The sequence below is a fragment of the Xylona heveae genome, assembly GCF_001619985.1.
Source record: "Xylona heveae TC161 unplaced genomic scaffold L228scaffold_2, whole genome shotgun sequence".
NCBI lineage: Eukaryota > Fungi > Ascomycota > Xylonomycetes > Xylonales > Xylonaceae > Xylona > Xylona heveae.
In genome coordinates, this window is record NW_017264194.1 from 1,748,006 (window position 1) to 1,775,003 (window position 26,998).

At 49.4% G+C, this 26,998-nt stretch overlaps 10 protein-coding genes across 10 annotated transcripts; 3 read left to right on the forward strand and 7 right to left on the reverse strand.

Moving 5' to 3' along the window:
* Positions 1-123: 123 nt before the first annotated feature.
* Positions 124-1,759, forward strand: L228DRAFT_227292 (ribosomal RNA assembly protein KRR1). The gene is made up of 3 exons (XM_018330446.1): positions 124-217; positions 321-593; positions 726-1,759. Exons 1-3 carry the CDS (start codon positions 158-160, stop codon positions 1,431-1,433), a joined length of 1,041 nt encoding a protein of 346 aa, XP_018190919.1. The 5' UTR covers positions 124-157; the 3' UTR covers positions 1,434-1,759.
* An 86-nt stretch (positions 1,760-1,845) lies between these two features.
* Positions 1,846-5,452, reverse strand: L228DRAFT_75177 (putative spindle pole body component). Its single transcript, XM_018336828.1, has 4 exons — positions 4,894-5,452; positions 3,688-4,783; positions 2,696-3,623; positions 1,846-2,437 (listed from the first exon to the last, which is right to left on the reverse strand). Exons 1-4 carry the CDS (start codon positions 5,339-5,341, stop codon positions 2,036-2,038), a joined length of 2,874 nt encoding a protein of 957 aa, XP_018190920.1. The 5' UTR covers positions 5,342-5,452; the 3' UTR covers positions 1,846-2,035.
* A 160-nt stretch (positions 5,453-5,612) lies between these two features.
* On the forward strand, positions 5,613-7,052 carry L228DRAFT_244193 (N-terminal nucleophile aminohydrolase). The gene is made up of 5 exons (XM_018331861.1): positions 5,613-5,832; positions 5,908-5,920; positions 5,983-6,061; positions 6,194-6,537; positions 6,621-7,052. The coding sequence occupies exons 1-5, from the start codon at positions 5,808-5,810 to the stop codon at positions 6,895-6,897; spliced, it is 738 nt and encodes a 245-aa protein (XP_018190921.1). The 5' UTR covers positions 5,613-5,807; the 3' UTR covers positions 6,898-7,052.
* A 282-nt stretch (positions 7,053-7,334) lies between these two features.
* Positions 7,335-7,809, reverse strand: L228DRAFT_75187 (hypothetical protein). The gene has a single exon (XM_018336829.1). The coding sequence runs from the start codon at positions 7,650-7,652 to the stop codon at positions 7,398-7,400; it is 255 nt and encodes an 84-aa protein (XP_018190922.1). The 5' UTR covers positions 7,653-7,809; the 3' UTR covers positions 7,335-7,397.
* Position 7,810: 1 nt separating this feature from the next.
* Positions 7,811-8,290, reverse strand: L228DRAFT_75188 (hypothetical protein). Its single transcript, XM_018336830.1, has one exon. It carries the CDS (start codon positions 8,194-8,196, stop codon positions 7,873-7,875), a length of 324 nt encoding a protein of 107 aa, XP_018190923.1. The 5' UTR covers positions 8,197-8,290; the 3' UTR covers positions 7,811-7,872.
* Positions 8,291-8,384: 94 nt separating this feature from the next.
* L228DRAFT_258802 (hypothetical protein) lies at positions 8,385-11,810 on the reverse strand (the record flags this gene model as incomplete). The annotated part of the gene is made up of 2 exons (XM_018334106.1): positions 8,385-11,398; positions 11,459-11,810. The coding sequence occupies 2 exons, from the start codon at positions 11,808-11,810 to the stop codon at positions 8,385-8,387; spliced, it is 3,366 nt and encodes a 1,121-aa protein (XP_018190924.1).
* A 4,375-nt stretch (positions 11,811-16,185) lies between these two features.
* L228DRAFT_75237 (methylenetetrahydrofolate reductase 2) lies at positions 16,186-18,606 on the reverse strand. Its single transcript, XM_018336831.1, has 2 exons — positions 17,455-18,606; positions 16,186-17,386 (listed from the first exon to the last, which is right to left on the reverse strand). The coding sequence occupies exons 1-2, from the start codon at positions 18,285-18,287 to the stop codon at positions 16,312-16,314; spliced, it is 1,908 nt and encodes a 635-aa protein (XP_018190925.1). The 5' UTR covers positions 18,288-18,606; the 3' UTR covers positions 16,186-16,311.
* A 940-nt stretch (positions 18,607-19,546) lies between these two features.
* On the forward strand, positions 19,547-20,936 carry L228DRAFT_244195 (orotate phosphoribosyltransferase). Its single transcript, XM_018331862.1, has one exon. It carries the CDS (start codon positions 19,924-19,926, stop codon positions 20,659-20,661), a length of 738 nt encoding a protein of 245 aa, XP_018190926.1. The 5' UTR covers positions 19,547-19,923; the 3' UTR covers positions 20,662-20,936.
* A 117-nt stretch (positions 20,937-21,053) lies between these two features.
* Positions 21,054-23,548, reverse strand: L228DRAFT_252363 (nucleolar GTP-binding protein; the record flags this gene model as incomplete). Its single annotated transcript, XM_018333685.1, has 5 exons — positions 21,054-21,095; positions 21,159-22,852; positions 22,973-23,074; positions 23,134-23,254; positions 23,537-23,548. 5 exons carry the CDS (start codon positions 23,546-23,548, stop codon positions 21,054-21,056), a joined length of 1,971 nt encoding a protein of 656 aa, XP_018190927.1.
* On the reverse strand, positions 23,527-25,164 carry L228DRAFT_244196 (acyl-CoA N-acyltransferase). Its single transcript, XM_018331863.1, has 4 exons — positions 24,721-25,164; positions 24,584-24,639; positions 23,821-24,312; positions 23,527-23,766 (listed from the first exon to the last, which is right to left on the reverse strand). The coding sequence occupies exons 1-4, from the start codon at positions 24,962-24,964 to the stop codon at positions 23,728-23,730; spliced, it is 831 nt and encodes a 276-aa protein (XP_018190928.1). The 5' UTR covers positions 24,965-25,164; the 3' UTR covers positions 23,527-23,727.
* Positions 25,165-26,998: the final 1,834 nt, after the last annotated feature.

Sequence of the window (26,998 nt, forward strand, 5' to 3'; positions counted from 1 at the left end):
TCTTGGTGTTTCCTGGTGTTTGAATCGGACTCATGAGTTCGCTTACCTAAAGCGGACTAGTCTATATCGGCCCCCATAGTTTTCCTTCTGCCACCGCCTTCTATCATTGCATTTTAGGAATTTCCCACATCGTATTGCAAAGCAAAACGCAGTAAAGATGCCGTCCACACACAAATTAGAGAAGCCGTGGGATACGGATGATATCGATAAATGGAAGGTGTGTTATTTTAGTCCCACAAGTCTCTTTCGAGTTCCGGTGAAAATACAGGAGCAAATGAATCCTTTGAGACTCGTCCTACTAATTCTTCATCCTGCATTAGATCGAAGAGTTCAAGCCCGAAGATAATGCCGCGGGAACATTCACTGAGGAATCATCATTTGCGACACTATTTCCTAAATACCGCGAAGTCTATCTCAAGGAAGCATGGCCGATGATCACTCGGGCACTCGAGAAGCAAGGAATTGCCTGCACGCTCGACTTGGTTGAGGGTTGCATGACAGTGAAAACGACTCGAAAGACTTATGACCCGGCCGCTATCCTGAAAGCTCGAGATCTCATCAAACTGCTTGCTCGAAGTGTTCCAGCTCCACAGGTACGACTGCACACTGGGCGTTCGCCCTTCTTTTTCAAAATCAAGTCTTCTTCGGCTGCTTCGATAGAGGCATCATGTGTTAGGATTGCCGAGACTGTACAATGCCAACTGACAATGTTTTTTATTCAACAGGCAGTTAAGATTCTCGAGGACGGCGTCGCCGCCGATGTTATCAAGATCCGCAGCCTTGTTCGCAACAAGGAACGTTTCGTGAAGCGACGGCAACGTATCCTTGGTCCCAACGGATCCACACTCAAGGCTCTCGAGCTGCTCACCGAGACCTATATTCTGGTCCAAGGTAACACGGTCAGTGCGATGGGACCATTCAAGGGCCTTAAAGAACTGCGACGTATTGTGGAAGACTGCATGGCCAACATCCACCCCATCTACCATATCAAGGAGCTCATGATCAAGCGAGAACTGGCAAAGGACCCGGAGCTCGTGAATGAGAGCTGGGATCGGTTCCTGCCGCACTTTAAGAAGCGGAACCTGTCGAAGCGCCGGACACCCTTCAAGGTCACCGACAAGGCGAAGAAGGTGTACACGCCCTTCCCGCCACCCCAGGAGAAGAGCAAGGTCGACCTGCAGATCGAATCGGGCGAGTACTTCCTCAGCAAGCAGGCCAAGGAGCGTGCAGTACGGGAGCAGCGGGAAGAGCAACAGCGCGGAAAGGCAATCGAGAGGCAAAAGGAGCGGGCAAAGGAGTTTGTCCCTCCCAAGGAAGACGCCGCTGGAGAGAAGAAGAAGCGCAAGCGAAAAGAAGAGGATGGCGAAGTCAAGGACAAGAAGAAGAAGAAGTCAAAGAAGCACAAGGAGTCGGAAGCTTCTTCGGACGAGTAATCTCTTTCTCTTCGTCTCTCGAGTTGCCCATTCACTCTTGTTGTTTTTGTTGGCGTATGATTCAAAAGTTGACGTTTGGCCTAATGTGATCTCTTCTTTTCGCTCTACTCTGTTTCTTGGTTCTTTCAGTAATTTGCTTTTTTATCTCCCTTTGTATCATACCTAGGGCGCATTCTTTTGTTCCGGGAGGGTTCTTGCACATCTTCAGGCGCCTGGCTTGCATACTGATTAAAATGTAACTCTTATATGAAATTTGCAGTGCTTTGCTTCTATTCACGCCTTGATCTTTATCATCAAGGATCAGGTGTTACCAGAATGAATCAAATGACTTGAAAAAAACACAGTGCCAACTGGACCTTGAAATTCCCAAAAAAAAAAGGTGAGGAAAGGAACAACGCCATGGATATCTCGCATATACATGCAAATAAAATAAACGCGGGGAAAAAAAGAAGAAAAAAAGAAAAGAAAACCCCTATCTCGGCCAGCGTGACATGCAATTCTTTGTAAACTTTACCAATTGTGCTAATCCATGCACAGAAGAAGTTGGAGAAGAAAACAGAAACATCAAGGAAGAACACGAACAAGATAACGAAGGACAGACGTTACGTCGCACTGGCCCCGCCACCATCCGTCGCGGCACTAAGCCGCGCACATAACCCGAGAAGGACCACCGTCTCGGTGGCAGCATAGTAGTTGAGCGCGTCCAAAAGGATCTTCAAATGGCGACTAAAGTTGTCTTCGTACTTGACGAGAATATCCATGAGCTTGTCGATGCGGTGTGGATCATATGTTGGCGCGTTATTGGCATTGAGGTTGGCGTTTGTGTTGTTGTTATTATTATTGGCATGAGAATGAGCGGCGGATGATCCGGGCCTGGAGGACGAAGAAGAGAGGGCGGGAGAAGAACCGGCGCAGAGATCTGGGTCGGCGCTGACGAGGCTGCGCGAGAGATAGGCGGTGTAAGTGGCAAACATGGTGCATGTGGTCATGACTTTGGAGTGGATCTGCAATGGGTTTTGGGATTAGAGTCAGTCGTGCTGAGATAAGTTTGAAGAGGGGATGAAGCAGAGGGTTTTGCTGAGAGACATCGAGGGATAGAAAGGGCAGGGATGGGTTGAGAAAAGATGGAACAAGCAAAAAAAAAGGGCAATGCAATGGGAAAGAAGCAAAAAAAAAAAAAATGGAGATGATAAAATGAGATATGAGCAATTGAGAAATTGAGAAATGATAAAATAAGAAAAGGAGAATAAAAAGACACATACCTTTAAGAGTTTAGAGTTTGTGAGCATGCACTCCTTCAAGCACGTATCCAAGAAATCAACATGATCCTGCATCAGCTCGTCTACGGTGCGCGTGGGCTGTTTGACTAGAGCGGCGCCATTACGGCTGCCGGTATTACCGTTGCTGCCAAACGTCGACGCAGATCCAGGCTCTCTGCCGTCGTCTAGTCGAGCCATGAGGCTCTGCCAATTCGGCTCAATGACCTCGGCGGTACTAAAGTACAATAATTGCTGGACGAAGACGAGCATTCTCGCGCGGAGGGTCCAGGCACGTCTCTTCCATCGCTCGAGTCGGGGATTCGAGCTTTTATGTTTCCAGCTGCGATCCATGTTATGGTCGATCCAGCAATTGACTAGTAGTGCTTCTAAGTGGCGAAGGGAAAGGAGATAGCGAAAAAGAAGCTGGTAGCGTAGGACGGTCTTGCGACTGATGACAAGTGATAGGGGAAAGGGCACAGAGTAATCGAGTTCGAGAGCGCTGAATCCGGTATTGTTCTTGTCTTCGTCGGCAGAGAGCGCCGCGGGGGCTTGGTAACTGTCGAGTCCGCCACCGGGAGCGTCTTGATCGATGCCGGACACGCTGACGACGCGCATGAGCCATTTCGTCAGAGAGACCTCGTTCATTTGCACTTTGACATCCTCTTTGAATGGATCCTGCGCGGCCACGCTGCCTGGTTGGCGGAGTACGAGATCTAGCAATGACTGGAGTTTGCCGACGTTGACGCCCCTTGCGGGCTTTTTGAGCTCCGATGCGCCCAGTTCGAGGAAGTAAGAGAAGAAATCGGATCGGTCGAGGAAGAAGTAGTGCTTTAGAGAGCGCAGGCGGGCTGGAAGAGCGTGGGTCGTTAGGAGCAGGTTGAGTAGGGAAGCGTTGGCATAGGCGTATGCGGCATTGACGTTTTCGAGAAACCTGAACAAGCAGTCAGCAGTGAAAAGAGAGAATCAAAGATTGAAAGGATGGGGGCATGATTTACCTTGGGTCATCAAACGTTTTTGGAATGTCTTTGACTTCCTTGCTAATGTCTACCCCGCCGCATTCTCTTACCACGTTCAGGTATTTCCCTGCCAGTAGCACCTTTTCCTTGGCACTCTCTAATTGTGGAGGAATGTCCTGCTCGCGGATTGTGTATCGCTTTTCCCAATACTCATCTGTATAATCTTCCTCGAGTTTCTCTCGACGTATGCTCTTTTGCTCGCGAATTAGAAACTCTCCGTGGGGATCTCGGATGCCGCCACGGTGTAGCCATTCATTGAGCATATCCATATACGGGCGGCTTGCCTCCCTCAGCAGAGTCGTCAGCAGATCGCGTGCCGCGGGGTCTCCCGACATGGAGGCAAGCCGCTTCGTCAAAAGGCCTAACACACCGCCTCCTTTGCATATCTTCTTTCCCGGTATATTCCCAGGACCTAGGTCCCCTCCTTCTCGCAAGGACTCAAGAACCCTCTCAACATCATCAAACTCGTCGCTTGAGTCTTCTAGATCTTCTTCTAGAAGGGAGTTCTTTCGCAGTATCTCATGTGCGACAGAGTAGAGCTCAGAAAGCACACGGCTTGTTGGTAGGACATATAGATGGAGCTGATGGAGTGTGAAATTCTGGTTTGTGAAAATTTGATGCTCTATCTGCGCCACGAGAATCAGGTAATCTTTCAAAATCTTTCGAATAGCCGCACATAAAGCATGGTTGACAGCGCCAAACTCCTCTCTGCTCTGCACATCCACGAAGGCTTCGATGGCGGAATAATGTGTTGCCATCTTTAACATTGTAGTCGTCAAGTCCCGTAGCGACGGGTCCAGTCCCGACAATATTCGAAATTCTGGACCGGCCAAGCGATCCTTATCTTCGGAAGGATTATAGTTGTTGGCGAAGCGAATATACTGTCCTTCGAAACCCATGAAAACAAAAGTGAGGTCCTCTAGCATGGCGCTTTCTTGCGCCGCAAGAGAGAGTTGGTTCAGATGTGGTGGCTGCAATGACTGAGGCGCATCGGAGGCAAGAGGAGCAATGGTTATTCGAGGCGCTAAAGGAGCGGTTGTATGTGGTATGAGTGAGACCTGCGGATTCCAAGGATCTAGAGAAGACAAATAAACAGTCAGCAATTGAATGAATAAACACAGCGAATCATACCAAAAATGGAGGCAGCGAGTGTTGTAAAAGGCACAATATCAATGTGAAACCAACCTTGCGATCCCTCATAATCCCTTTTCCCAGCACCAAAACTATTTGGAGCTGCTCGATGACTTGTCCCCGGCCTGCTCCTGTCTTTTTCCCTTTTCTTGTCCGGTCGATAGGACGCATCGTCAAAGCTTTTGACAGGGCTTCGCGTCCGCATGATCAGGCTTTCCTTCTTGAAGACATTTATTCTTTCTGCGCGCCGTTCTCGGGAGGAATTACTTCCTCCGTCGACCGATCTATACGGACCGGACACTGCCCGTCTCGGCGACGTACTACCCTTTGGCGACCTCGGTTTGCGCAGCGCAGGCGCATCCCACTCGTCGTTGTCGTCGTCATTGTCAATGTCACGGCCAGACATTGCTCTCGGCCTGGCACTGCTGGGTAGGTGGGGCACCGTCATGCGCCGTTCGCCATGTGTATTTGAGCTTCGGGCATTATTTGAAGAAGACGACATGACTGCTGCCGCGGCCAGTTCGGCATTGAATCATGCGTCGTCGACAGCCTTACAGTTTCTGCCGTCGTGTCAGGCGTCGTCAATAATAAATGTCGTTGGAGTATAAACTTATGCGCGAATGGAGAGGGCGCGTCGTGTAGTAACGTTGGGCGTGTTTAGAGGGTGCCAAATACGGAAAAGGCCGAGCTTCACCAAATCGTAGGGTAATCACTAGTGCAACCTTGCGTATGCTCACTGCTTGCCTGGGGGCATCATAGCACTAAGATGTTCCAGTTGGTCTAGCTATTCTCCCCAGATATTACAGCTTCATTCTTCCGCCCTACAATCATTTTCAACTGTGCTTAGTGGAACAAAGGCACCTTGACTCAGGGCATCATACATCGATTCTTACATTGGGCGCATCTCCTAACCCTTCCTCGCTCAACTCAACACCACACTCCCCGAAACCTCATAGACAACCGCCAAGATGTTCATTGCACGGTCAGAATATGGTAAGGCCCTCCGGTTCCACTTTGGAAGACACGGTCCTGGTGAATAAGAAGCTAATTGTGGGATCACTTGTACAGATCGTGGTATCAAGTAAGGCGTCCATGCAAACAACCAACCCTCTTAGGACCATCCAAACTGACGTGGTACTCCAGCACTTTCTCGCCCGAGGGGCGTCTCTTCCAAGTCGAATATTCTCTTGAAGCCATCAAGCTAGGCTCGACCGCGATAGGAGTACGTCACACGCTTCTACATCTTACCCGCCTCACCAATCTACCCTCTAGACGCTACAGACTCTACTGTCGTGTCCCGGATTTATTCAAATACAAGACCAATAGCTGACACCGAGATTTGGTATACATATAGGTAGCTACAGGAGAAGGCGTGATCCTCGGCGTGGAGAAGCGAGTAACATCGACGCTGCTAGAGACGAGCTCAGTGGAAAAGATTGTCGAGATTGACAGACACATTGGCTGTGCGATGAGTGGACTGCAAGCCGATGCGCGAAGCATGATTGAGCACGCGCGAGTAGAATCCCAGAACCACGCATTCAACTACAACGAGCCCCTGCGAGTGGAGAGCTGCACACAAGCCATTTGCGACTTGGCACTGCGATTCGGCGAGGGAGCCGATGGCGAGGAGAGCATCATGAGTCGGCCCTTTGGTGTCGCTCTACTCATTGCCGGATTCGACGAAGATGGTCCTCAGCTGTATGTGCAATTCCCCGTTTCCCTGGCACCTCTTTTCCTCTCCCTTCAGATCTAAGGGTATATTCCGACTAATACTGCGATAGCTATCACGCCGAACCATCAGGTACATTCTACAGATACGACGCCAAAGCAATCGGGTCCGGATCCGAGGGCGCCCAAGCCGAGCTGCAAAACGAGTACCACAAGTCCCTGACACTTCCCGAGGCCGAGACCCTTGTCCTCAAGACCCTGAAGCAGGTCATGGAGGAGAAGCTCGACGCCAAGAACGTCCAGCTTGCGAGCGTCACAAAGGAAAAGGGCTTCCGGATCTACACGGACGAGGAAATGGCCGATTGCGTCGGCCGATTGCCGACAAACTAATTAAGCTGGCAAACTCGCGCGCGTTAGGCTCAGTCGAGTCCAGTTCCAGTTCCGTCAGCGCTGTCAGCGCCGCCAGCGAAAATGACCACATCTTTACATGTTTGTAGCAGAATAGAATTCAAAGAAATAAGATGCAATCCTCTTTTTCTCTCTCGCTTTTTCTGACTTTATTGTATGTGTGACTATAGTATAACAAGGCTTTGATGTCCGTGGGTATTACACTACATGTTTGTTACGTCTGTGGCTATGATGTTACACGGCACGGTCCACACGACAAGTTTCACTGTAAAACCATGGGACAAAACCCCAATGCAACGGTGTTGATCAATAAAATGGCAAGTCTGTATACAAGCGTGAAAATACAGATCGAATAGTCAGATAGTACCCTTCGTTATCAAGAGCTATTCATTCCAAGGAGACAAGGTCAAAAACCAAAGACCTATGAGTGAGAAATTGAGAGATTGAATCATTGAGATTGTATAGAATTGAGAATTTGAGAATTACAAGCTCAAGAGCAAAAAATCAAGCAATTCGGTTTTCAGATTTCGAATTTCAGATTTCAAATAACTGGCTAGAACGCTACATGTAATTTGGTTATCCTTTGCAGAAAGTGGGTGTCGCCCCAACAAAACGAAGATATAGTGAAGGGAGAAAGTAAAAATGATGAGCATTTCCCGCCAAATTGATGCCAAAAAAAAATTTAAAAAAAAAGAAAAGAAAAGAAAAGGATACACGCTTTCGAAATGACGTGACATGTACCTTTCAGAACAATATGTCGAGACGCAATCAAGAAGAAGCTGACGACAACAACGACATCGACAATGGAGGAACAAGAAGAAGGGAAAGGAAAAACGGAGAAAGAAGAGGAAGATGACGAGAGACAAAAGACAATGAACAGGGCAAAAAAAAAAAAAAAAAGAAAGAAAGAAAGAAAAAGAAAAAGCAAAAGCAAAAGGCCATATATGTCATGACGCATCACATCTGAGAAACAAAAACCAAAAAGGGTCCCTGTAAAGACGATGAATTCAGAGATAAAACAGAGAGGGAAATCAAGGGAAATGGACGGGGAAAGAAGAAAAAGGGAAAAAAAAAAAGATAGGTTATACCATGGCAGAACAAGTAGAAACAGAAATGCAACGACAATACCCCGCAGTCAACCAACAATTTGCAGATGTTGAGATGTTGAAAAAGGATGATATGAGGTATATGCCATATCAGATGCAAAAAAAGTAATGTAAGACCGTTAGATGGACCCTGTTTGATCATGTATGCCGAGGATATACTCCGATTCCAACCCATAAAACGAAAAAGAAAATAAGGTGAGGATATGCAGATTGCGCGTCAGATGAAGCAAAAATGCATGAGCGCCGTGCTGGCGGATAGCGACAAAAGAAACATGAGGATATTATATAAGTCAGACGACACCCCACAGACACGGGGATCAGCAAAGGTTTACGAGATCGAATGACCCAGTCCAGTAACGGGCATCACTCAATTTCACCCTTCAACTTCTTTCCAGCAATGCTCAACAGCCTTGCCCCTTCGTGGAGCAGCTCCCATCTAGTTTTTTGATACATGTCGCTGAGCAGCATCAGCATTCCAATGCATGAATTTCGATCACGTATATGGGCAAGGTCGTCGGGGGACCTGACTCCGCCCACGCGCCTCAGGAAGCCGCGCATGTCGCGGACTTTGAGCTCGGTGGTGCTCAAGTCTGGCAGTTGACCGGGCTGTACTCTTCCATCAAGAGCAAATCCATAGGACCAGACAATCAAGGCAGAATAATACAATACCCAGGGCCGATTGAGCAAGAAATCGTCGCGCGCAGAATAATCAAACGTCTCGGGTGCCGATGCTGCCTTTGCGGGTCCAATATGCGGATTCTCTTCCGGCAAAAGCACTTGTCTGAGGAAACGTAGGGCATAAAACGTGGCATCACGAGCTCGTGCCGATGGTGCCCAATTTTCTCGCATTCGTCGCTGCGCGGCGTGATAGTCGACTTTTGTTATACTCCGACCAAGCAGGCGTGTTGCGCCGGCAAATATTTGGCAATCGACAGTGTCAACATGCATAGCCATGTGTGCAAGGTGATGTAATACGGTTCGACCCTCATAGACATTTTCCTCGTCAAGCCCGTTGGAATAGTGATACGGCGTAGAGACTCCGTCGGGTTGTGAGACGAGTAAATCATCAAAATCCCGCTTCCAAAAGTCAAATGCCCGAGTCAATGCGCCACGCCACTTGTCTCGTCCGCCCAATGCTTGTGTGACGCCGAGAGAGCTTACTTGGAGGTCTCGCTGGTTCATGTGCCAACTCACGCTGAGCAAGCCGGCCATGAGAATAGTGCGACCAAAAGAGTTTGTTCGCACAGGCTGACCGTTGAGTGTCTTTTTCAGACCCTCGAGAAAAGTCAATGGCTTGACGCCATTGGCGTGGAGACTAGCTTCGACGCGTCCCACTTCGGCGCTGCTCGTGGCGGACCAGAGGGCTTCGTCGCAGGGTAGAGGCAGTCGCATTTCGTGGGCGACCATGACCGCGGAATGCCCAAACATGGTTGCATGCGTCGAGTCAATGACAAATGCAACAAATGCCGCCCTTCGAGTAGCCTCATTGGCAATCCACTGGCTCCACCATTCCTCTGGCGTGGTTACGGATGGTGCACCAGAAACAGAGCCGCTGTTGCTACGGCTCTTGTCGTCACGGACGCTAGGCGGCGAATCGAGCGGCGATCTTCCAATCAGGGAACTGCCTCTTCGCATAAGTGTGATGGTTGTTGCATGATGGATATGAGCGCGCTCGTGAAGCATCCGAGTCGAGTACATCTTTTCATAGAGCTCCAGTAAGAGCAGCGTCTGAAATATCCATAATTTTGCTGGTGGTCGAAAGTCGGCGTCGCTAAACACCTCCCATCGTAAATGCCATGCGAGAAAATTAGCAAGCTCAGCGCAGGCTGTTGTCATATCATATCCGTGCATCTTGTCCAAGCAAGAGGCTCCAATTGCGATAATTGCAATAAGCAACAAGTTTGGAGTCCGATCGGCCACAAAGGTTGGTTTGTGGAGGATCGGAAGTTGTGGGTGGAAATGGTACCAGTACGAGCTAATGTAAGTCTGCATCATATGCAAGCTCAGAATATGGTTATCTTGATCGCGGTCCCCGTCCAGCAAAGTTTCCTTTTGTTTTCCAAAAGGCTCTTGGCCGGTCTCATTAAACCGCATTTGAATGAGATCCAGTATTTCTTGCCTCTTTTCCTCTGACAAGACAGACTCCGGCAGATTTGTGTCCAGAATAGAGGTGACGGTCATGGGATGCTGAGGAGGTAGCGGTGGTGGGTACATGCCACCCATCGGAATACCGCTGCTGTAATAGCTGCTTTGAAACTGCATGCCAGACGGGTCAAATGCGCCTGGGTACCCAGTCGGATCCAGAGTCTGTACTTGTGGAGGAGATCCAGCGTTGCCAAAAGGCGGCGGGTCAAATAGCCAGCAAGCAAAATTATCGCCAAGACTGAACGGCGATCGGACGTATCCTTCACCAAACATGGGAACTGAAAAAGCTGCCATTTGATCCAAGAGGCTTGCATCAGTCACCGCTCCGGCTGCAGCCCTCATGGCATTGTCGAGTTCAGCAGTGGTGTTCGCTGGGGGAGAAGTTTTGAAAGGAGCTTCGGAGGCCACCGAAGAGACTGCCTGGGCTGTCATGGTGGCTATCGGATGGGTGGGCGGTGGAAGCGAGGAAAACGTGGAAAGATTATGCTGCGGCACATAGGGGCGTTGGAGTCCAAATGCAGCGTTGCTCATCCCTGTCATATTGGAAGTGTGGTTATATCCCAAGGTGGAGACGGATGAGGTGACATTCATCGATGGTGAGAATTGCAGATTGTCTCCGCACGTAGTCTCCACGTACGTTGGTGCCGCTGAAGTCCCCGGAGGCATGGAATGTGCTGGAGAGTTTGGAGAGACTCGCTGATTGGCATCGATGCCGGTCATGCTTGGGCGGCGCTCAAAATGTGTATGATTCGGCGCACTTGGAGACGATGCCTGCAATTCCCGTAGACTGGTCTGGGGTCGGTAACTGCTATCGCTATTTGAGCGGCCTAGCGGACCGCCTTGACTCCGCGAGTGCAAATGTTCGACTCCAGCCTGTGGGGAAGTGGAAGCGATTGAGGCGCGTGCCGGGGATGAAGTTGATGGGTGAGGACCATGGCTCCCCGGCGATGCGGCCACCCTGTTGCTATTCAGAAACGTCTCGCTCCGAGCCCGGAGCAGATCCGGGGAAGATAGGGCCTGGACCTGCGGTTGTGCTGAAGAAGGCGTCGACGCGGATCCAGTTAAAGGCACTGTATTAGCCATCGGTGTTATAGTGTGTAGAGGTGCATCTTTCCGTTGCAGGTGAGAGCCTCGGGCGGTGTGGCGCTCTTTATGACGGGCACAGAGGTCCTGACGGACAAAGGAACGAGTGCAGTCGGGGAAATCGCAATAGAAGATCTGTTTTGGTGTATCTGGAAATGTGAACTGTTAGCAGCAGCAGCAGGGTGAGTAGTCAAATTGGGAAAACATACGGTTTAGCTGGTGTCTATATAGATGCTCGGCGCGAGTATAGCTTTTATCGCATCCTTCGTGGGGACAATCAAACTTCTTGTCCTGGTCTCGTCGGCTCCTTCGTCGCTTCTTGGAGGGGCCACCACCAGCAGATGCCGCGTGATCGTCTGTAGGACTCCATGCATCTTCGCGACTTTCGGCCGGGTCATCGTCCTGGCTACGTGGCCGAGTCCTCTGGGATTGTGAGGCCTGCAGCGAGCTTCTCGGGCCGGCGAGGTCGGCGTAGCTGGGTGGTAAGTTTGCCAAATCGGTGCTCATTCCGGGTCCAACACCAAGGCCCACGCGTATTGGTGTTGCCGCCTGTAGGCTCATAATCTAATCGTGTGCCCTTGATTGCCCCCTTGGCCACGTCCTTTTGTCCTGTACACCATACAGTGAGCCAAGCCCCACCAACTGTCCGGCTTCTTCACCGCGCCAAGCCAATCAAAGGCAGATTTTCCAGACAAATCGGACTCGACAGTTTCGCTAAGATTGTCAATCGTAGGTGTCGTATCTGGCGTGCCGTAAGTGGCTGCCCAGGTGAACGCCGTGGGAATGATCGTTGCATGAACCACGACGAGATTCTTTCGTCTCAATGGACAGAAATCAGAGTTGCGAAATGTATAAATGCGGCAGCGAGGATATATAGTTTATATGGATTTTAATCGAGAAGCGGTAGAAGGCACTCAAATGGTGTCTCGAGGTGGGAAGGCGTCTGCGGCCGAAGTTGAGCTGGGAGTAGTCCAATGCAGCGAATAAACCGAAGGGTGTCAATTTGAACCCCTCTTCTGGTCTCCTGCGGTCTAATCTTCCGATCAAAAGTGTAAGAGAAGCAATGCCACGCTTTCTATTTCTTCGTGTAAATGTCTCGTGTGAGCAAGAGAGGAGTGTAATGACGATGCCCACCCGCCGGCCAACGATCAAGTTGACAATGTCGTGGTCAGACTCGTAGAGGTCAAACCTGGCGCACGGCACCGTGCACGGGATCCCTGGACAAGAAATTCGAATAATAAAAGGCAAGGTTACCGTCGATGGTGAAAGGGTAAAGACCCGTTGCAACGAGTGGGGCCTGGACGACTCGACGATGGTTGTCCAACGGTCGGAAGGGGTTGCTCAGAGCAGCAACAAGTCCGGGGACTCGTAAACAAGGATCCAAGGTTGAGATGTGTAAACAGATATCACACTATCAAAATTCGAGTTGGCACGAAAATAGAAAACATCAAAAAATTAAAATAATAATAAAATTTTAATTAGTTTCGTCGATGCGTGTATCGCGGTGATCGTCGACGATTAGGACCGACAACCCCAGCTGAGCGGTCGTGGTGGCACAAGTGCAGAAAGATGCGCGCGAAAAGTGTGGAGAAAGGGCCGGCTGGGCGCGCGTGGGGGAAGGAAAGGGAAAATGAAATTGCTGGTTAAGAGATGGGGGGGGGGGAAAGAAAGAAAAGGGAAAAGTATCGACAGTTCGAAGGGGGGAAAGAGCGCGGGCTCTTAGTACTTGCGACGACGACAACCACCACTACCTCCACCACCATCACTACCTAGATAACTAGATGAGTTCAAGAACTGGGCGGGCTGATTAAGGATGCCTGAGGGGGCGGCAAAGAGCGGAAAAGAAAAAATAAACCCAAAGGAGATGATAGGGCATTATTTGCACGGCAGGGAACAATGGTCATCGTCATCGTCATCACCATCAGATGCAACATCATCATCATCCTTCAACCATACTCGTCGTAGTGATGACTGCCTGCCTACTCAGTCTAGCAGTGAGACATTTACACACGGTCACTCTACCTAGAAGGAACCTAGGCGCCCATAGCTGATACGTGCGGCACTTGCTTGTTTATCCGAGCGGCGAGTAGATCTGTTTCCCTGGTGCCCTCGGTGGCCCTTGTTGAGTTCGTCTCGGGGATCACCAGACTGCTACTGGTCTCTTCCTTTATATTACTATTACTACTACTTTGTAGTTCGGTACGTATAAGTCCAGCTCCAGCTTTTCTTTCCAGTGGGGATAACTTAGCTCAGGGCATGCTTTTCGGCTCCCTGTGGCTTGCCTATCGTGGGTTGGCGCCGAGCTGGACCGTAACGACAGGTCTTGGCTGGTCGTGCTAGGGCCTTTTTCGACTCTGGGCCCAGATCCTAACGAAACCCTGGCTGTCACGTTCAAGGATAACTTCATTTGGCCAGATTGAGAGGGGATTTGAATCTTGTACCATCAGGATCTCGTCACTAGCCACATGTAATTTGATCATGTCCAAGCCATCATTCTGGGAAAAGAAATGAAAGGTGAGTAGAGATGAAAAAGTCGGTTGAGCACGTTCGTCGAGACACCTGCATGTTCCAGACGTGGACGAGCAACGGCTTGTCAGACAAACATGTGCGAGCAGCGTCAGTACATCTGTCATTCTCCAACTGGGTTTAATCTCGGTCATCATTTTGATTTCTGTTGATGAGAGTGTAACACAAGTATCATATGGACCTCAACTGTAGGTACAATCATGTCTACCTACTTTCCTACCTTCTTACCTCAAAAGTAAAGCCATACTATATGCAATCAGGACAATGGCATTGTTTCGCGTGCTTAGGCCTACCTTATGCTGAAGACCTTGAAACTTTGAGCAGCGTTGCCGTACTCCACTTTTGACAATCACCTTGTGCAGAACGAGAGCGAACAATACGCAGTTCTGTGGTAACTATATTCTGTAAGGACAAGCACTAATCTCTTCCGCCCCCTCGGTCCCAAGGGGGGAATATACCAGCCCTGTAACTTAACCCCGGTCTACCGGCTCTCTTGGCAAAAGGAACAAAAGAATTGTACTTTTTCGGCATATAACTTGACTCGTACGTAGTAAGTTGTAACTGAATTTCATGCAGCCAGCCCTTTTTGGAAACTCGTTCCTCTACCTAAGGTACCTATACCTAACCTCCAAGCAAGGCGAGTACCGGAGTACTATACTGTCCTGTGTATTAAATGTGTACCCGGGTATAACAGCACAGCATATTTTGTACTCGGTACGTAGTGCCCTCTTACTCCGGTAGGTGAGATTTGTGGCCTGTGGCGCTGGATTATTTCGCGCTCAGTTTGTTCATTTCAGAGGGTCCAAGCGTAACTTACCTCTGTACGTAGTATGCTCAATGACATATTAGCAACCCTTTCAGCCGCAATGATACCCTTGAAAAATATAGTCTTTTTATTATTATTTAATTTTTATCTATTCTTTTCTTCTTTTCTTTTGTCTCTTGTCTTCTGTCTTCTGTCTTCTCTCATCTGTCTTCTTCTTTATTTTTTAAAAATTCAATATCTCATTTGTTAATATTTCATGTTTATCATTTCTTTTCCTTTTCCTTTTCCTTTCCTTTCCCCCCCTTTTTTTTCCTTTCTTTCTTTTTCTTTTGTTTGTTTTGGAGTACAACCGTCATCAGCCAAACAACTCAATCCTCCATGAGCGAATCAGTAAACAGTAAATAAAGTAAAATATCCACCGTCGTATGCAGCTATATCCTCCGACGCAAAGATGTGCTCCGTAAAGCACCAACAGTACGCTGTACTCCTTTGTCGGACCTGTCAAAGTCTAAGCTCGAAAACGTGTAGTAACGTACCTATAAGTCATACCTATATTTTAGTGGCCTCCCGCGTCTCCGAGCCGTAATCTGCTTCCGGCAGACCGCAGGTCTTTTCATAAGGAACGGAAACAACTCCGTAATGTTTATGTTTACACAGGATAAGACGAAATTACTCGACCAAGTATGTGCACGGAATGAATCTCTGGGCACCGCTGGATGTCGCCGAGCTCCGTGGTAGACTGTAACACAACTAGGTACGTAAGGTACTATACTAGGTGTGTAACTCAGGAAATGTAAGCCACACGTTGACAAGGAGGCTCGGGGAAATTCGCAATCAAGGGATTCCGTCAGGATTTGCACCTGCTATTATAGTGATTATCAGTTATAGTATAAGACAAGCAAGGATTAATATAATGCACACGTCAGGCTGAAAAGGGCAGAGACAAAGCCGCAGGCCGCGACCCGCGAATATCCGGCAAGCGAATCGTTACTCTGTACTGCCAGAATTCTACTTCGAGCTCCTTGGTCATCACTGTCTATCGACTTTGTCACGTGGGATGTATGCATGCAAGAGGAACTCAAGATACAAATCAATACACGATGAGATTGGGTGAACTGTCTGCCCATTACCCCACCGGGGAGTAAGTTGTTTGGTGCTTCAGTCCTGAGCTAAGAAGCCGGCCAAAGACAAGGTATCCGGCCCGGCTTCTAGCACACGTCTAGTTGATATGACGCTCTAGATACAAAGGTATCAAGAAAGTTGAAAAACAAAGAACAACACAATAAATTAAAATAAAACTTTTCATAGAGACGCATTTGTCCTGTCCCTCCTTTTGATGTTAAAATCCCGCTGCGCCCGTCAGTTCATGAGATCGTTGAAGGGTCTCTTCATTTGTTTCGCAAAACGCCAGTGTTGAAGACTCTTGCTAGAAAATTCCCGTGAGGGAAAATCGGTTTTCCTCCGCAACCCACTAAAATATAAAGGGACAAAAAAAAAAGAAAGCAAATGATCTGTCATACGCAGAACTATGCAAATGCGCCAACGAAATCCTCCTCATCGTCAAAGTTGTTGTTGTTGTTGCTTGCTGCTGTTGTCGTCATCGTCCTAGTTGAATAGATTGTTGAAAACAAGACATCAATGGATATACGCTGGAGATATTAAACAAAGGAATAATAAGCCACTGCGAAGGAGAGCTTGGGCAGCTAAAAGGCCTCGAGATATATGTATAACGGCTGAGAAGGGTGGAGCGGAGGGGACAAAGATTTTTTTTTAGTTTGGTGCCTGAGCATGACCGTTAGTGGTGCCATTGACGTGGACACCATTGACGGCCGGCGCGGGCTCGGAACCGTTGACAAGAACATCCTTCAGGGACTTGTCGTCTGCGACAATCTCCGGTGCGGAAAAAGGCACGTCGAAGTCGGGCACCTCGAGACCATCGAAGAGAGGGTGGATACCTCGGGGCTCATGGAAGTCATTGTGGACAATGTTAACAAGGTACCAAGTGTCCATCATAGAGCCGATGAGGTGTCGGCTCGGGCTGGATGCCGAGTGACACCGCGCCCAGTCGTAGCCGAGGCGGAACGCCTCATCCTTCCAAGCCAGGAAACTAATGGTCTCTACAATGGTAGGTTGAATAATCTCCTGGCCGGGGAAAACACCCCAGGTGACGGCATTGGGGCCATCGCTTGGTGCATTGGTCTTGAGCTCACCATCCTTGTTAACGGCGTAGTAGGTCAAGTCAGGGTTCCGCTCGATGCGAGTAATCACCTCACTGATGAGCTCAGGCGAGATGAAGAGCTCGAGGTATGCTTTCTGGTAGACGTAACCATTCTTTGGACCCCATCCGTAGACCGGGTGCGAAGACTTGACACCGTTCACAGCAGGCTGCGAATTGACGGTGAGAAGACCACGGCGATTAAGATCCACTAGATCATCGCGCAGGATATCAGCTTCGCCTGTGATAGGCGTCTCGCTCCAGGGTAGGGCATTCAATCGCTTTTCGAGATAGCTAACAAAAACCTCGGAAATATCCCGGAGAGTCTTCGGTTGACCCCAGAGCTTAATGTTCTGCTCGTTTGTCCCCTTCAGCCCGATGTCGTAAGCATCCAGCTCGCCGAAAGCAGGCGAGCGGGAGTCGCCCCAACGGCCATTGGGGAACTCGTCCCAATCTTGCGTGCGCACAACATAGGAGGCGTTGCGATTCCGCCAGAAAATTGGCCGAACATTTTCTTCGCGGCGTTTCAAACCAAGAGATGGCCGCCACGGCAAAGCCTTGGTAGACTGAGGAATGAGGTCCAGCTCCTCGAGAACCATACGCGTCGCTTGCGCCAAATTCATGGTGTAACTAAAATCCGATTAGTATGCTACTGGCAGGGATAGGTATAACCTTTTTTTCTATTTGCAGAGACTTACAAGTGCAGGTGCAAGATACCCGCTTCCAGCAACCGTCTGCACATCTCGGCAATCAATCCCTTACCAACCTCACGGACAGCAGCGTCATCGTTCTTCACCGGTTCCAGCGCTGCAGTCCAGCTCTCAGGGACGTGACATTTTGTCCAGTTGGCTCGTCGAAGGAAGGCAGCATGCGTATGGATGGGCATGATACCGGGAATGATAGGAATATCAATGCCTCTGGCACGACATTTGGATACCCAGTCCAGGAAGATATCAACATCGTAAAACATCTGGGTGACGATAAAGGTACCACCGGCATCCACCTTTTCCTTGAGATGGTCCATCAAGAGCTCGAGGTCATCCTGGTCCTCACACCCCTCGGGGTAGCCCGCCACACCGATATCGAAGTGGTCGCCGTACTGCTCCTTGATGTACTTGACCAGATCCTTGGCATAACGGAAGCCGCCAGCCGTAGCCTCCCACTTCTCTTTTTCTCTCGGGGGGTCTCCACGCAGAGCCAGGATATTGGTGCAACCAGCCTTGTAAGCCTCCTTTAGAGCCTCATCCACCTTAGAGCGCGGCATATCGGTGCATGTCAAGTGCATGCAAGTCTCCAAACCGTAAACGGACTGCGCAACATTGACCATTTCGCATGTCAGATGGGAGAGGCGTCCACCAGCGCCCCATGTAACGTCAATGAAAGAGGGTCCCAGGTCGTGCATACGATCCATACCTAGAGCGCAGAGAGTCAGTCTTCCATGGTCTGCCTTAAAAGTTGACCAGTCATCAAATCGGTGTTGAAGACGAAGGGAAGGGACGTACGATCGTAGAGATTTTGCACACCCTGTCATTGCGAAAGTCAATATAGTCCCATATATAATACGTTAGAGCATCCGTTCATACCTGCGCTGTCTTCGGAGGGAAAAACTCAAAAGAGAACCTCGGTGTGCCCGCCTTTTGGGCTTCCGCCAGCTTCTTACTGATATGCATTATGTCGATTGTATACTAATATGAATCCCTGAAAGCAGATGTAGAGAGGAAGAAAAAGAAGCTTGGGGACCAAGCTTGCTGTACAAGTGGGCCGGTTTAGATGACTAGCTATACTGGTCACCGTCTTGATGAATTGGGCCTCGTAACTGCGTATACTGCAGACGAGACGTGGAGTTGAACGCTTTCAAGCAGTGGATGCACAGAATTGTGTCCGTTGTAGCCGTCGAGGGGTTGATATGCAAATTACAAGCGCAGCGTCATCCAAGTCGCTCTAGAGCCACTGAAGCAAGCCGGCACAAAAGAAGATCCGAGTAAGGGTCTCAGTGATATTTTCGACCCTCAACTATCCGAAATATCGAGCTCGAGCCCAGCGATCAGCGAGCGGTCGAAACATACGCCAGGGTAATAAAAAGGAGAGATTGGCCAGATCAATAGAAGTATTAAAGCGGAGGGGCAGCGGGGGGGGGAGACGCAAATTGCAGTTGACTCCCTAAGAGATTCAGTTAGGTGGGGATCGGTTAGTCCCGTTCAATGATGCGCTGTCGGCCTCCGGGTGCCCTGCAGCAAAAAGAGAGTTCTCGGTCGGCCCTTTTCTGCTAGGAAGTTCAGCAAACACATCTCGTACCGTGTCTTGATCTCATATACAAATTAAAATTCAGAGTTAATAATGAATTAAGCTGCCTGATGAAATGCGTATTAAATGTCTAGTTAGTCATTCCAAATCATTGAGCTACAGCAGACGTGCGCACGTCGGTGTTCAAAACTTTCATGATCGGACTTCGCCAATCAGCATCCCCGATTCTCGGAGCCTGCCAAAACACACATTTCTTCAACAGCTTCATCCTCTGCATGAGCATCTGTACATGACAATTTAGCTATCTGACCAGTGATTGAAAATATATATATAGAGAGAGAGAGCTCTTCCGGAACTGATTACAGTTCAAGTCGAGCTGGTTTCCTTCTTCAACTCGATAATGAAATTTCTAATGCCTAAACTACTCGGCCATTAAACATATTCCCCGCTGCAATAATAAACCCCCTGACAAAAGCAGAAAAGAGAAAAACGAAAAAACTGCTAACTTTCCTGACCATAAGAACCTGATCTTCCTCGCTAGAGACACAACCCCCAAGCTAGAAGCTCTCCAATCAATTCAAGTCATTGGCAGAGAAAGGAAGCTTGAAAGGCGCGAGCAATTTACAAGCAAATATGCTCATCCACTGCTCTAACGGAAAGGGTTTAGCGCGGGGTCGACCCAGAGGGGTCCCCACTACTGCCGGGTTCTGCCAGTGAGAGTCCAGTATAACCAGAGAGAAAAGAAACTCTTGATAGAGTTATCCTAGCAGGAAATACTTCTAATCGGTCCAGAATTCTTTTGGCCAGTACATAAAGGCAGCCCGCGGATATATACAAGAAGCTCTTCAACTGTCCCTTGGAGCTATCGAGTGATTCCATTTCAATTCAATTAAAACCTCATTTTACACGCTCCACTCTACATCATGGCCGTCTCGTCTTCTCAACTTCCCGCCTACAAGACCGCTTTCCTGAACTCGTGCCTCTCCGCACAGATTCTCAAGCTCGGCAGTTTCACGCTCAAGTCCGGACGTCAATCCCCATACTTTTTCAATGCCGGTCTTTTCCACCGCGCTGACCTTCTCCTGACCATCAGCGATGCGTACGCCCAGACCATCGCCGCAGCCCGCTCATCCGGAGAGTTGGGCGAATTCGATGTTCTCTTCGGCCCCGCATACAAGGGCATTCCTCTTGCTACTGCTACAGTCGGCCGTCTTGCCGAGGTTGACAGGGCCCAGTTCGGCTCTTTGAGCTACAGCTTCAACCGCAAGGAGGCCAAGACTCATGGCGAGGGAGGCAACATTGTTGGCGCCCCACTGAAAGGCAAGCGAGTCGTGGTGGTAGACGACGTAATTACTGCTGGCACAGCTATTCGGGAGGCCATGGACATTATCGCCAAGGAGGGCGCAATCCTCGTGGGCATCATCGTCGCTCTGGATCGAATGGAGCGGATGCCCGACCCCAGAGGTGAGAAGGAAGGTCAGGAGCTCGATGCGAATGCTCCGAGAATGAGTGCCATTGGTCAGGTGCGCAAGGAGTATGGTGTGCCAGTCATGTCGATTTTGACACTGGACGACATCATCGAGGGCCTGAATGGCGTCGGCACGGACGAGGACGTGAATCGCCTCGAGGAGTACCGCAGACGTTACCGGGCAAGCGATTGAATTAATGATACCATGTGTGGGGGTGGAGCCCAAGGAGAGCGGATACCAAAATGAAGACCGACTTTGACAATAAAAGGTGTGGATAATAACCAAGCGTTCTTATCGCTCGTACGCCGAGTTACACCTGTATCAATATAGGATGCGTAAATATACCAAGAAAACTTTTTTGAGATCTAGCAGCTTAGATTAGACATAAGGGACGAATATCTAACATGATTCGTCTCAACAACTCAAATTGAAATGACCAACGCCAATGAAATGAACTTCTACAAAGGATTTCAATGCCCCAACAATCCATACGTCAACGCCAAATCTACAGAAGACGACGACACCCGTGTGATCGAGACGAGAATGAAGAGGTTAGTGCAGTCGACACAATAATATTTTGTAATTTAACGACGCTGGGTCTTGCCCATACCACGCTTGCCAGCGAACTGAAACAATGTTAGCGAATGAAATTGCGAATCTCCAGAGAGAGATTTAAGAATGGTACTTACCAAGTGCTTGGGCAGAGAGACAGTCTGGTGGCGATCGGCCTCACCAGCCCGAGCCATACGGTTCATCTTCTTTTGACCGAGTTTGGCCAATCTTTCGGCCTTGCTACGGGCCGTCTCGTCTGTCACACCGTCCTCTCTCCGGTTCGTCTGGCTACGAGCTCGGCTCTTGGCACGCAGGAGAGCTGCATCGCGGCCGCTGGCGGGAGCGTCCATATCCATCATGTCCGTATCACCATCGCCTGAGCTGCGAACTGCACTACGACCGCGAGACTGAGATCGTGCACGAGCAGACAGACCAGATGTGTCCAATCCAAGAGAGTCCAAGTGGTCCTCCATTTCGGACAGCTTTTTGCTCTTGGCGCTGCGGGGAATGACGGCCCGGTTCTTGAGCGATTTCCGCATTTTGGCTTCATTTCGAATCAGTTGTCGTTTTTCGCGAATAAGCTCAGCCTTGGTGCGGATATCAGCATCCTCAACGTCCTCAATTTCCTCCTCGGAATTGTAGAAGCCATCCGCCTCAAGCTTCTCTTCCTCCTCCTCAAGCGCCGCAAGCCTGGCCTCAATCTCGGGGTCGACAAAGTCATAGACGTTCTTGCCTTCGAACACCTCGGGGACAGTATCGTGCTTCCACTCATCGTTCTCAAGCATGTATTTCTTCTTGAGGTCGATGTTGTAGACACCAGCACCACCTTCCTCCTCCTCGATATCCCGCTCGAGTCTGGGGCGGTCGGGATCATTCTTGTCGTACTTCGTCAAGCCCTTGATCGCATCAGGAACAAAAGTCTCACGCTGCACTCCGCCCAGAGGCTGTGCGACATGGATACGAGCCAAAACATCACCGAGCCTTCCTCCGATAGCACCAGAAGTGTTGGCGCCTGACTTCAGCTTCTGAGACACACGATCGGCAATGAGGCGGTCACAGACGGCATTTCGGACATCCATCACTCCCTCAGCTGTGGTGCAAGAAAGTTGTAAGAGCTCGACATCCCCAGGCTTGAGCAGTGCTTGGAGTTCTTGCTGCAGCTCGGGTTCGAGGTCCTCTGGACGAGTGACATCAATTTTATTGATAACGACAAAAACGAGCTTGTTAGCAAACAGAGGCTTGATGCTGTTGAAAAGTTGGATCTGAGCAGACACAGAGTAACCACACTGTTCAGAAAGATCCATGAAGTAAAGAATTGCGGATCGCAGATGCGCAATGGCTGTGATCGACTGCATTTCGATCGTGTTCATCTCCTCAAGGGGATGGTCAAGGATTCCGGGGGTATCAATGGCTTGAAAGCGAAGGTATTTGTAGTCGAAATGGCCGACGAAAAGACTCTTAGTGGTGAAAGCGTATGGCTGGACGTCGACGTCGGCTCTGGTGACACTCTTCAAGAAACTAGACTTTCCCACGTTTGGGTATCCACAAATGAGCAGAGTTCGCGTGTTGGGGTCAATAGCAGGAAGACGGCCAAGATGTTGTCGCACTTGCTCGAGATAGAGCAAAGGGTCCTTCAAGCGTTTGCAAAGCGTTGCCATACGACCCAGAGCGGCACGCTTAAGCTGTTTGCACTGGAAAAGGGACTGCGCATATTTGATAAGGCGGACATAATCTCTAGAGATGGTCTCAATGAGATGCTTTGCAGTAGATAATTGCCCAAGAGCAATGCGGAAGTGGTCGGCGTCATAAAGGGTGTTCAGGAGATCCTTGTCTAATGAGGAAAATTGCCATTAGCTACTTATCGACCTAGAAAAAGTTCCTAGGATATCAAACGACCATAAAAGAAAGTCGCACGACATATACAGAAATAATTAATGAATGGGGTCCTTACGGAAAGGATGAATGTCCTGAAGACGAGGGAATCCTTCAAGAATCAAGGAGAGCTTCTCACAGAAGGTCTCTTGAGTAAACTTGACTTTTCGGGTGTAGAAGTCTGCAGTCATCCAGTTAGAAAATTATGGACTATTCAAATAGTTTGAAAGGTAGACATACTCCTGATACGACTTATTTTAAACCCCGATCGAATCTGGGTAGGCAGCCGACGCTGAGTCCGGCTGAGGACAATGTCCAAGAATTCGGCGTTCGATGGCACCGGAGGGATGTCTTTCCACGTCTGCGACGAGAAATCAGTATACTTGCTTGCACCGAATCTGTTTAAATATGCGTATCACATACTGTCTTCATTTTGGAAACGGTCGCCGAATGTGGTTGTGAAGACACAGCAGACCTGAAGGATCGAGCCAAGTACTGTCAGAGAGGTGGTGGCCAAAAATTTGGGCGGTGAAAAAGTTCGCGAAGATATTCGCTTATCGCGCTAAATCTTGCCTATCACATCGACCCTGGGGCCGCACTTGGCCGACGGGGTAAACCAAGTACCGAAGCGAAGGTCTGGAACTTTTAAGTTCATGTCGCAGGGAAGAGATCGACATTACAAGAAGAGAATTTAATGGGTTGATGAACCCGAATATTATGTACAACTCTACTATAAGCGTCGTCTGTCAACGCTTTGAAATGGGTAGTTTGGTTCAGTCAGACAAAGCGAAACGAGAAGTGGCCCTGTTGGGCCACGCCTGGCATTCCCAGAGCTCACACGCTCGAAGGTGTCGAGGAGTCAAATTCCAAAGTCTATGAATGGCGTAAGAAGGAGAGATATGAAAATTAGAGCTTTGACGGACATACCATATCATTCCAGTTCCCCCCATATTTTTGCGCTTCGCTTCGGCCGCTATTCTTGAACCCGCAACTCTCGTAGAATGGGATCAGATGATCGCGGCAGAGAAGTGCCATTCTATCGGCCGCGCCACTATGTTGCATACGTTGAACGTAGGACTTGACAATGACCTTCCCAAGACCTTTGCGCTGATATTCCGGAAGAACAGCGAGGGCATGGATAGCTACTGTCCTTGCTTCACTAATATGACCAATCTGAGAATCTTCTTGTCCGGGCGTATCCCAGTTAGGAGGAAGCATCATGGATTCGTCGGTAACCACTGGGGAGTTTAATCTAGCACCGAGAGCATGCGCTAGCAAAACAGCCTTTTTTTCCGGCTGCTCCGAAAATTCTGACTTGCCGGCCTCGCTCGTCGCTGCTTGACGGGCAGCTGAATCAGGCCCTGCCGTGGTGAAGAGCCCTAACGAGAGCTCGGGACATTTGGTCAATCGATAGACGATCTGATAAAGTTAGGCACGAAGACATCCGAGATCAGCGCGTAAAAGGCAATCAATTGCATGCGAGAGGAATATTTGACCCTCGCCACGATGGCGCGCGGACGGTCTTGAGCTAGACTTCATCCGTAAGGCATGGAACATGTTGGAGACATAGTGCAATCAAACGAAGCTCTTATGAGAGGCTCTTGAATGAGTAACGTTTTGAGAATTGATAGAAACAAAAACGAGAAAACAAACGCGGCGAAATCCAATAAGAAATTCTGTGGCAAATTACCTTGTCTCTTGGAGTCCGCTCATTCTCCGAGAAGGCGGCCGTCTCGAGTTTGACACCTGGATTTGACAATGTTACACAGAGAACGTCAAATTGGAGCCCAACTCTCCCGAGTGGTGAGGTGTAAGGAAGGAACATACAGCTGTCGACATCGGCCAGGGTAAGCGGCCGCACGTAAGGGTGCAGATTATTTCTCTCGTTTGCCTTCAGCAGACTTTCGGGCAGTCCCTCTGTAGGATCTTCCGATGGTTTATCGACGCCAGAGTCATCTTTAGAAGATTCGTTGATATCGTTCAATCCAAGAGCCTTGAGAGGCCTGCTTCCGAGGTGGCTCGTCAGCGGGAGCACACCTTCCGGCAGGCTTGATCGAAAGTCTCTTGGCATTATGCTTTGTCGGGATTGAAAAAAGTAACGATTTGCACACAAGCAAATTGGAAAGAATGGCGACAATGAGATTTCAGTACAAATTACTATACTGGATTAAGAATCATCAATAATTTGGCCAATTAATTCATGGAAGTTGTTGATAAATGAATTTGATATGGCTAGTGGCGGCTCTCATTTATCTCGAGACTTAGTCATACATGGATCAGGTTAAGAATGAACGGGGAAGCTAAGGCAGATGGATCATCGGAGGGGAGCAACGTTCCGGGGGACACGGTGAAGGGGTGGAGATGAGGTGAGTGCAGTACGAGTATGGTCACGTAACGCATGACCTTCCACCGCTTCTCCTACAGTCCGAGGATCTGGCCATATCCTCTCAAGATCCCTCGATTCCCAGTGGAGCTGTACTAATCTCCCGTTTATGCTTCTTTGACGACCCTTGTCAAGGCTTGCTTGCATCTCATCCGAGGGATCCTTCCCTCGTCTGGTCCCAGTAGCACACAGTACGACAGTAGCATGTACTTCTGACGCCAGACCGTTTCAAACTTTGATCACGTGAGACGGTGGCGCTAACTCAAGGATCTACCGGCTATTCTCAAAAGAGCCTCCCTTGCCCGAATTTGAGCCCCTGTAAGGGCTTTCGGGGCGAGATTTGCAAGGACGCGGTTTGGGTGCGGTTTGCCATAGAATAGGACCTTAGGTATTTTTGGTAGTAACACAGCTTAACCTGCTCCATAATCTCCACTGTAAGTAGTTAAGGCATTCTGTCGTACCTACCTAACCTGAGGTGTTACCTCAATACAGATCGTAGACAGTACAGGATAAATGACTACGCGCAATCACAGGACGCGATACTATATGAGTGAGATGGATCATGGACGACACATAAGCCGTCACTCGTCATCACCACTTTAAGTGTTCGTCCATGGCAGCTGGACTAGCAATTAAAAGCATTCCATTTCTAGTTGGCACAAGAAGATCTTTCACCCCCAATACCCGTTGGGTTTAATGGGCACCTCGGCAGCTGCATCCATGGATGAGCGTCCAAAGTAAAAAGCAAACACAAAATCACAATATTATTACCTGGTGCTGCACCGAATCGGGTATCCATCCACGTGGAGCTCATGTGCCAAACTCGCCCCCAAGGGAGAGTATCGCCTTCAATAGCCTGCCTGGTCACTCCCTGGTTCCCACGCAGTGAGCGTGGCAGGTTTCACAGCGTGCGTTGATTCTCGCTCCAGCCTCAAATCATCTCATGGGCATCTTTCCCCGGCGCCATTGCTGCCACACAACTTGAAACTTCCACATCCCACATCCCACCTTCCACTTTCCATTTCCATCTTCTTATACCCATCTATATCTTAGGCAGCTCCGTGCCGTGCCGTCTTGCATCCTCAGCAATCCTTGAACTTGACCGCCTCTCCTCCCTCGTTCGCTGCTCGTCTTGTTCGCCCGATTTCCCCTCTTACCTTAACGCTTGGGCGTTAAGGCTCTTTTGGACAACGGTTATGGTTAAGGGCCCTTGACTGGCGGACCGCTGTGCGGCCCCGGCTCGCTTGCTTCCACCAGCTTCCAGACCCAACGGCGATGCGTAAGCCACGTTTGTGAAAGTTGCCTGCGCCGTTCATTCGGTCTGCCTGGTGGAGAAGCTGCGAACCCAGCAAGGAAGCAAACAAGCAAGCAAGCTATAGTAGTGACCTCGTAACTCAACCATTGACTGACCGACCCCCGTTCAGGGTAGGTGACGTGACTTGAGACGCTCTCAGCTCGGAGTGTGCTCCTGAGAGCAACGACTCATTAGAACGTTTACTCTCGGACGTCTCCCCCCACGACCGTGCCCAGGACGAAAGAAGTTGTTGTTCATCTTCACCGTCTAATCCCAACTTCGTCATTTTCGGTTGCTTCTCTTACCACCATACATCCTCTATCGTTGAATGTCCCCTCTCGGTTCCGCCTAAACGGGGTATCATCAATAGGCTACCCATTTGAACCACTCTCCACTTACCGCCCTCTTCAACTCTTGTCGCTCAACAT

What these genes read in the sequence shown, in the direction of transcription:
- L228DRAFT_244196 (XM_018331863.1), bottom strand. Translation starts at nt 24,964, where the DNA reads ATGCCAAGAGACTTTCGATCAAGCCTGCCGGAAGGTGTGCTCCCGCTG. An exon ending in CCTGGCCGATGTCGACAGCT is followed by an intron (nt 24,640 to 24,720) that starts GTATGTTCCTTC and finishes TGTCAAATCCAG; the next exon opens with GTGTCAAACTCGAGACGGCC. An exon ending in AGCGGACTCCAAGAGACAAG is followed by an intron (nt 24,313 to 24,583) that starts GTAATTTGCCAC and finishes TAACTTTATCAG; the next exon opens with ATCGTCTATCGATTGACCAA.
- L228DRAFT_244193 (XM_018331861.1), top strand. Translation starts at nt 5,808, where the DNA reads ATGTTCATTGCACGGTCAGAATATG. An exon ending in TAGGCTCGACCGCGATAGGA is followed by an intron (nt 6,062 to 6,193) that starts GTACGTCACACG and finishes GTATACATATAG; the next exon opens with GTAGCTACAGGAGAAGGCGT. An exon ending in GACGAAGATGGTCCTCAGCT is followed by an intron (nt 6,538 to 6,620) that starts GTATGTGCAATT and finishes ATACTGCGATAG; the next exon opens with CTATCACGCCGAACCATCAG.
- L228DRAFT_75237 (XM_018336831.1), bottom strand. Translation starts at nt 18,287, where the DNA reads ATGACAGGGTGTGCAAAATCTCTACGATCGTACGTCCCTTCCCTTCGT. An exon ending in GGTATCTTGCACCTGCACTT is followed by an intron (nt 17,387 to 17,454) that starts GTAAGTCTCTGC and finishes ATCGGATTTTAG; the next exon opens with TTACACCATGAATTTGGCGC.
- L228DRAFT_227292 (XM_018330446.1), top strand. Translation starts at nt 158, where the DNA reads ATGCCGTCCACACACAAATTAGAGAAGCCGTGGGATACGGATGATATC. An exon ending in ATGATATCGATAAATGGAAG is followed by an intron (nt 218 to 320) that starts GTGTGTTATTTT and finishes ATCCTGCATTAG; the next exon opens with ATCGAAGAGTTCAAGCCCGA. An exon ending in GAAGTGTTCCAGCTCCACAG is followed by an intron (nt 594 to 725) that starts GTACGACTGCAC and finishes TTTATTCAACAG; the next exon opens with GCAGTTAAGATTCTCGAGGA.
- L228DRAFT_75188 (XM_018336830.1), bottom strand. Translation starts at nt 8,196, where the DNA reads ATGGGTTGGAATCGGAGTATATCCTCGGCATACATGATCAAACAGGGT.
- L228DRAFT_75177 (XM_018336828.1), bottom strand. Translation starts at nt 5,341, where the DNA reads ATGTCGTCTTCTTCAAATAATGCCCGAAGCTCAAATACACATGGCGAA. An exon ending in GGATTATGAGGGATCGCAAG is followed by an intron (nt 4,784 to 4,893) that starts GTTGGTTTCACA and finishes TGTCTTCTCTAG; the next exon opens with ATCCTTGGAATCCGCAGGTC. An exon ending in AAAACGTTTGATGACCCAAG is followed by an intron (nt 3,624 to 3,687) that starts GTAAATCATGCC and finishes CTGCTTGTTCAG; the next exon opens with GTTTCTCGAAAACGTCAATG.
- L228DRAFT_244195 (XM_018331862.1), top strand. Translation starts at nt 19,924, where the DNA reads ATGGCCGTCTCGTCTTCTCAACTTCCCGCCTACAAGACCGCTTTCCTG.
- L228DRAFT_75187 (XM_018336829.1), bottom strand. Translation starts at nt 7,652, where the DNA reads ATGTCACGTCATTTCGAAAGCGTGTATCCTTTTCTTTTCTTTTCTTTT.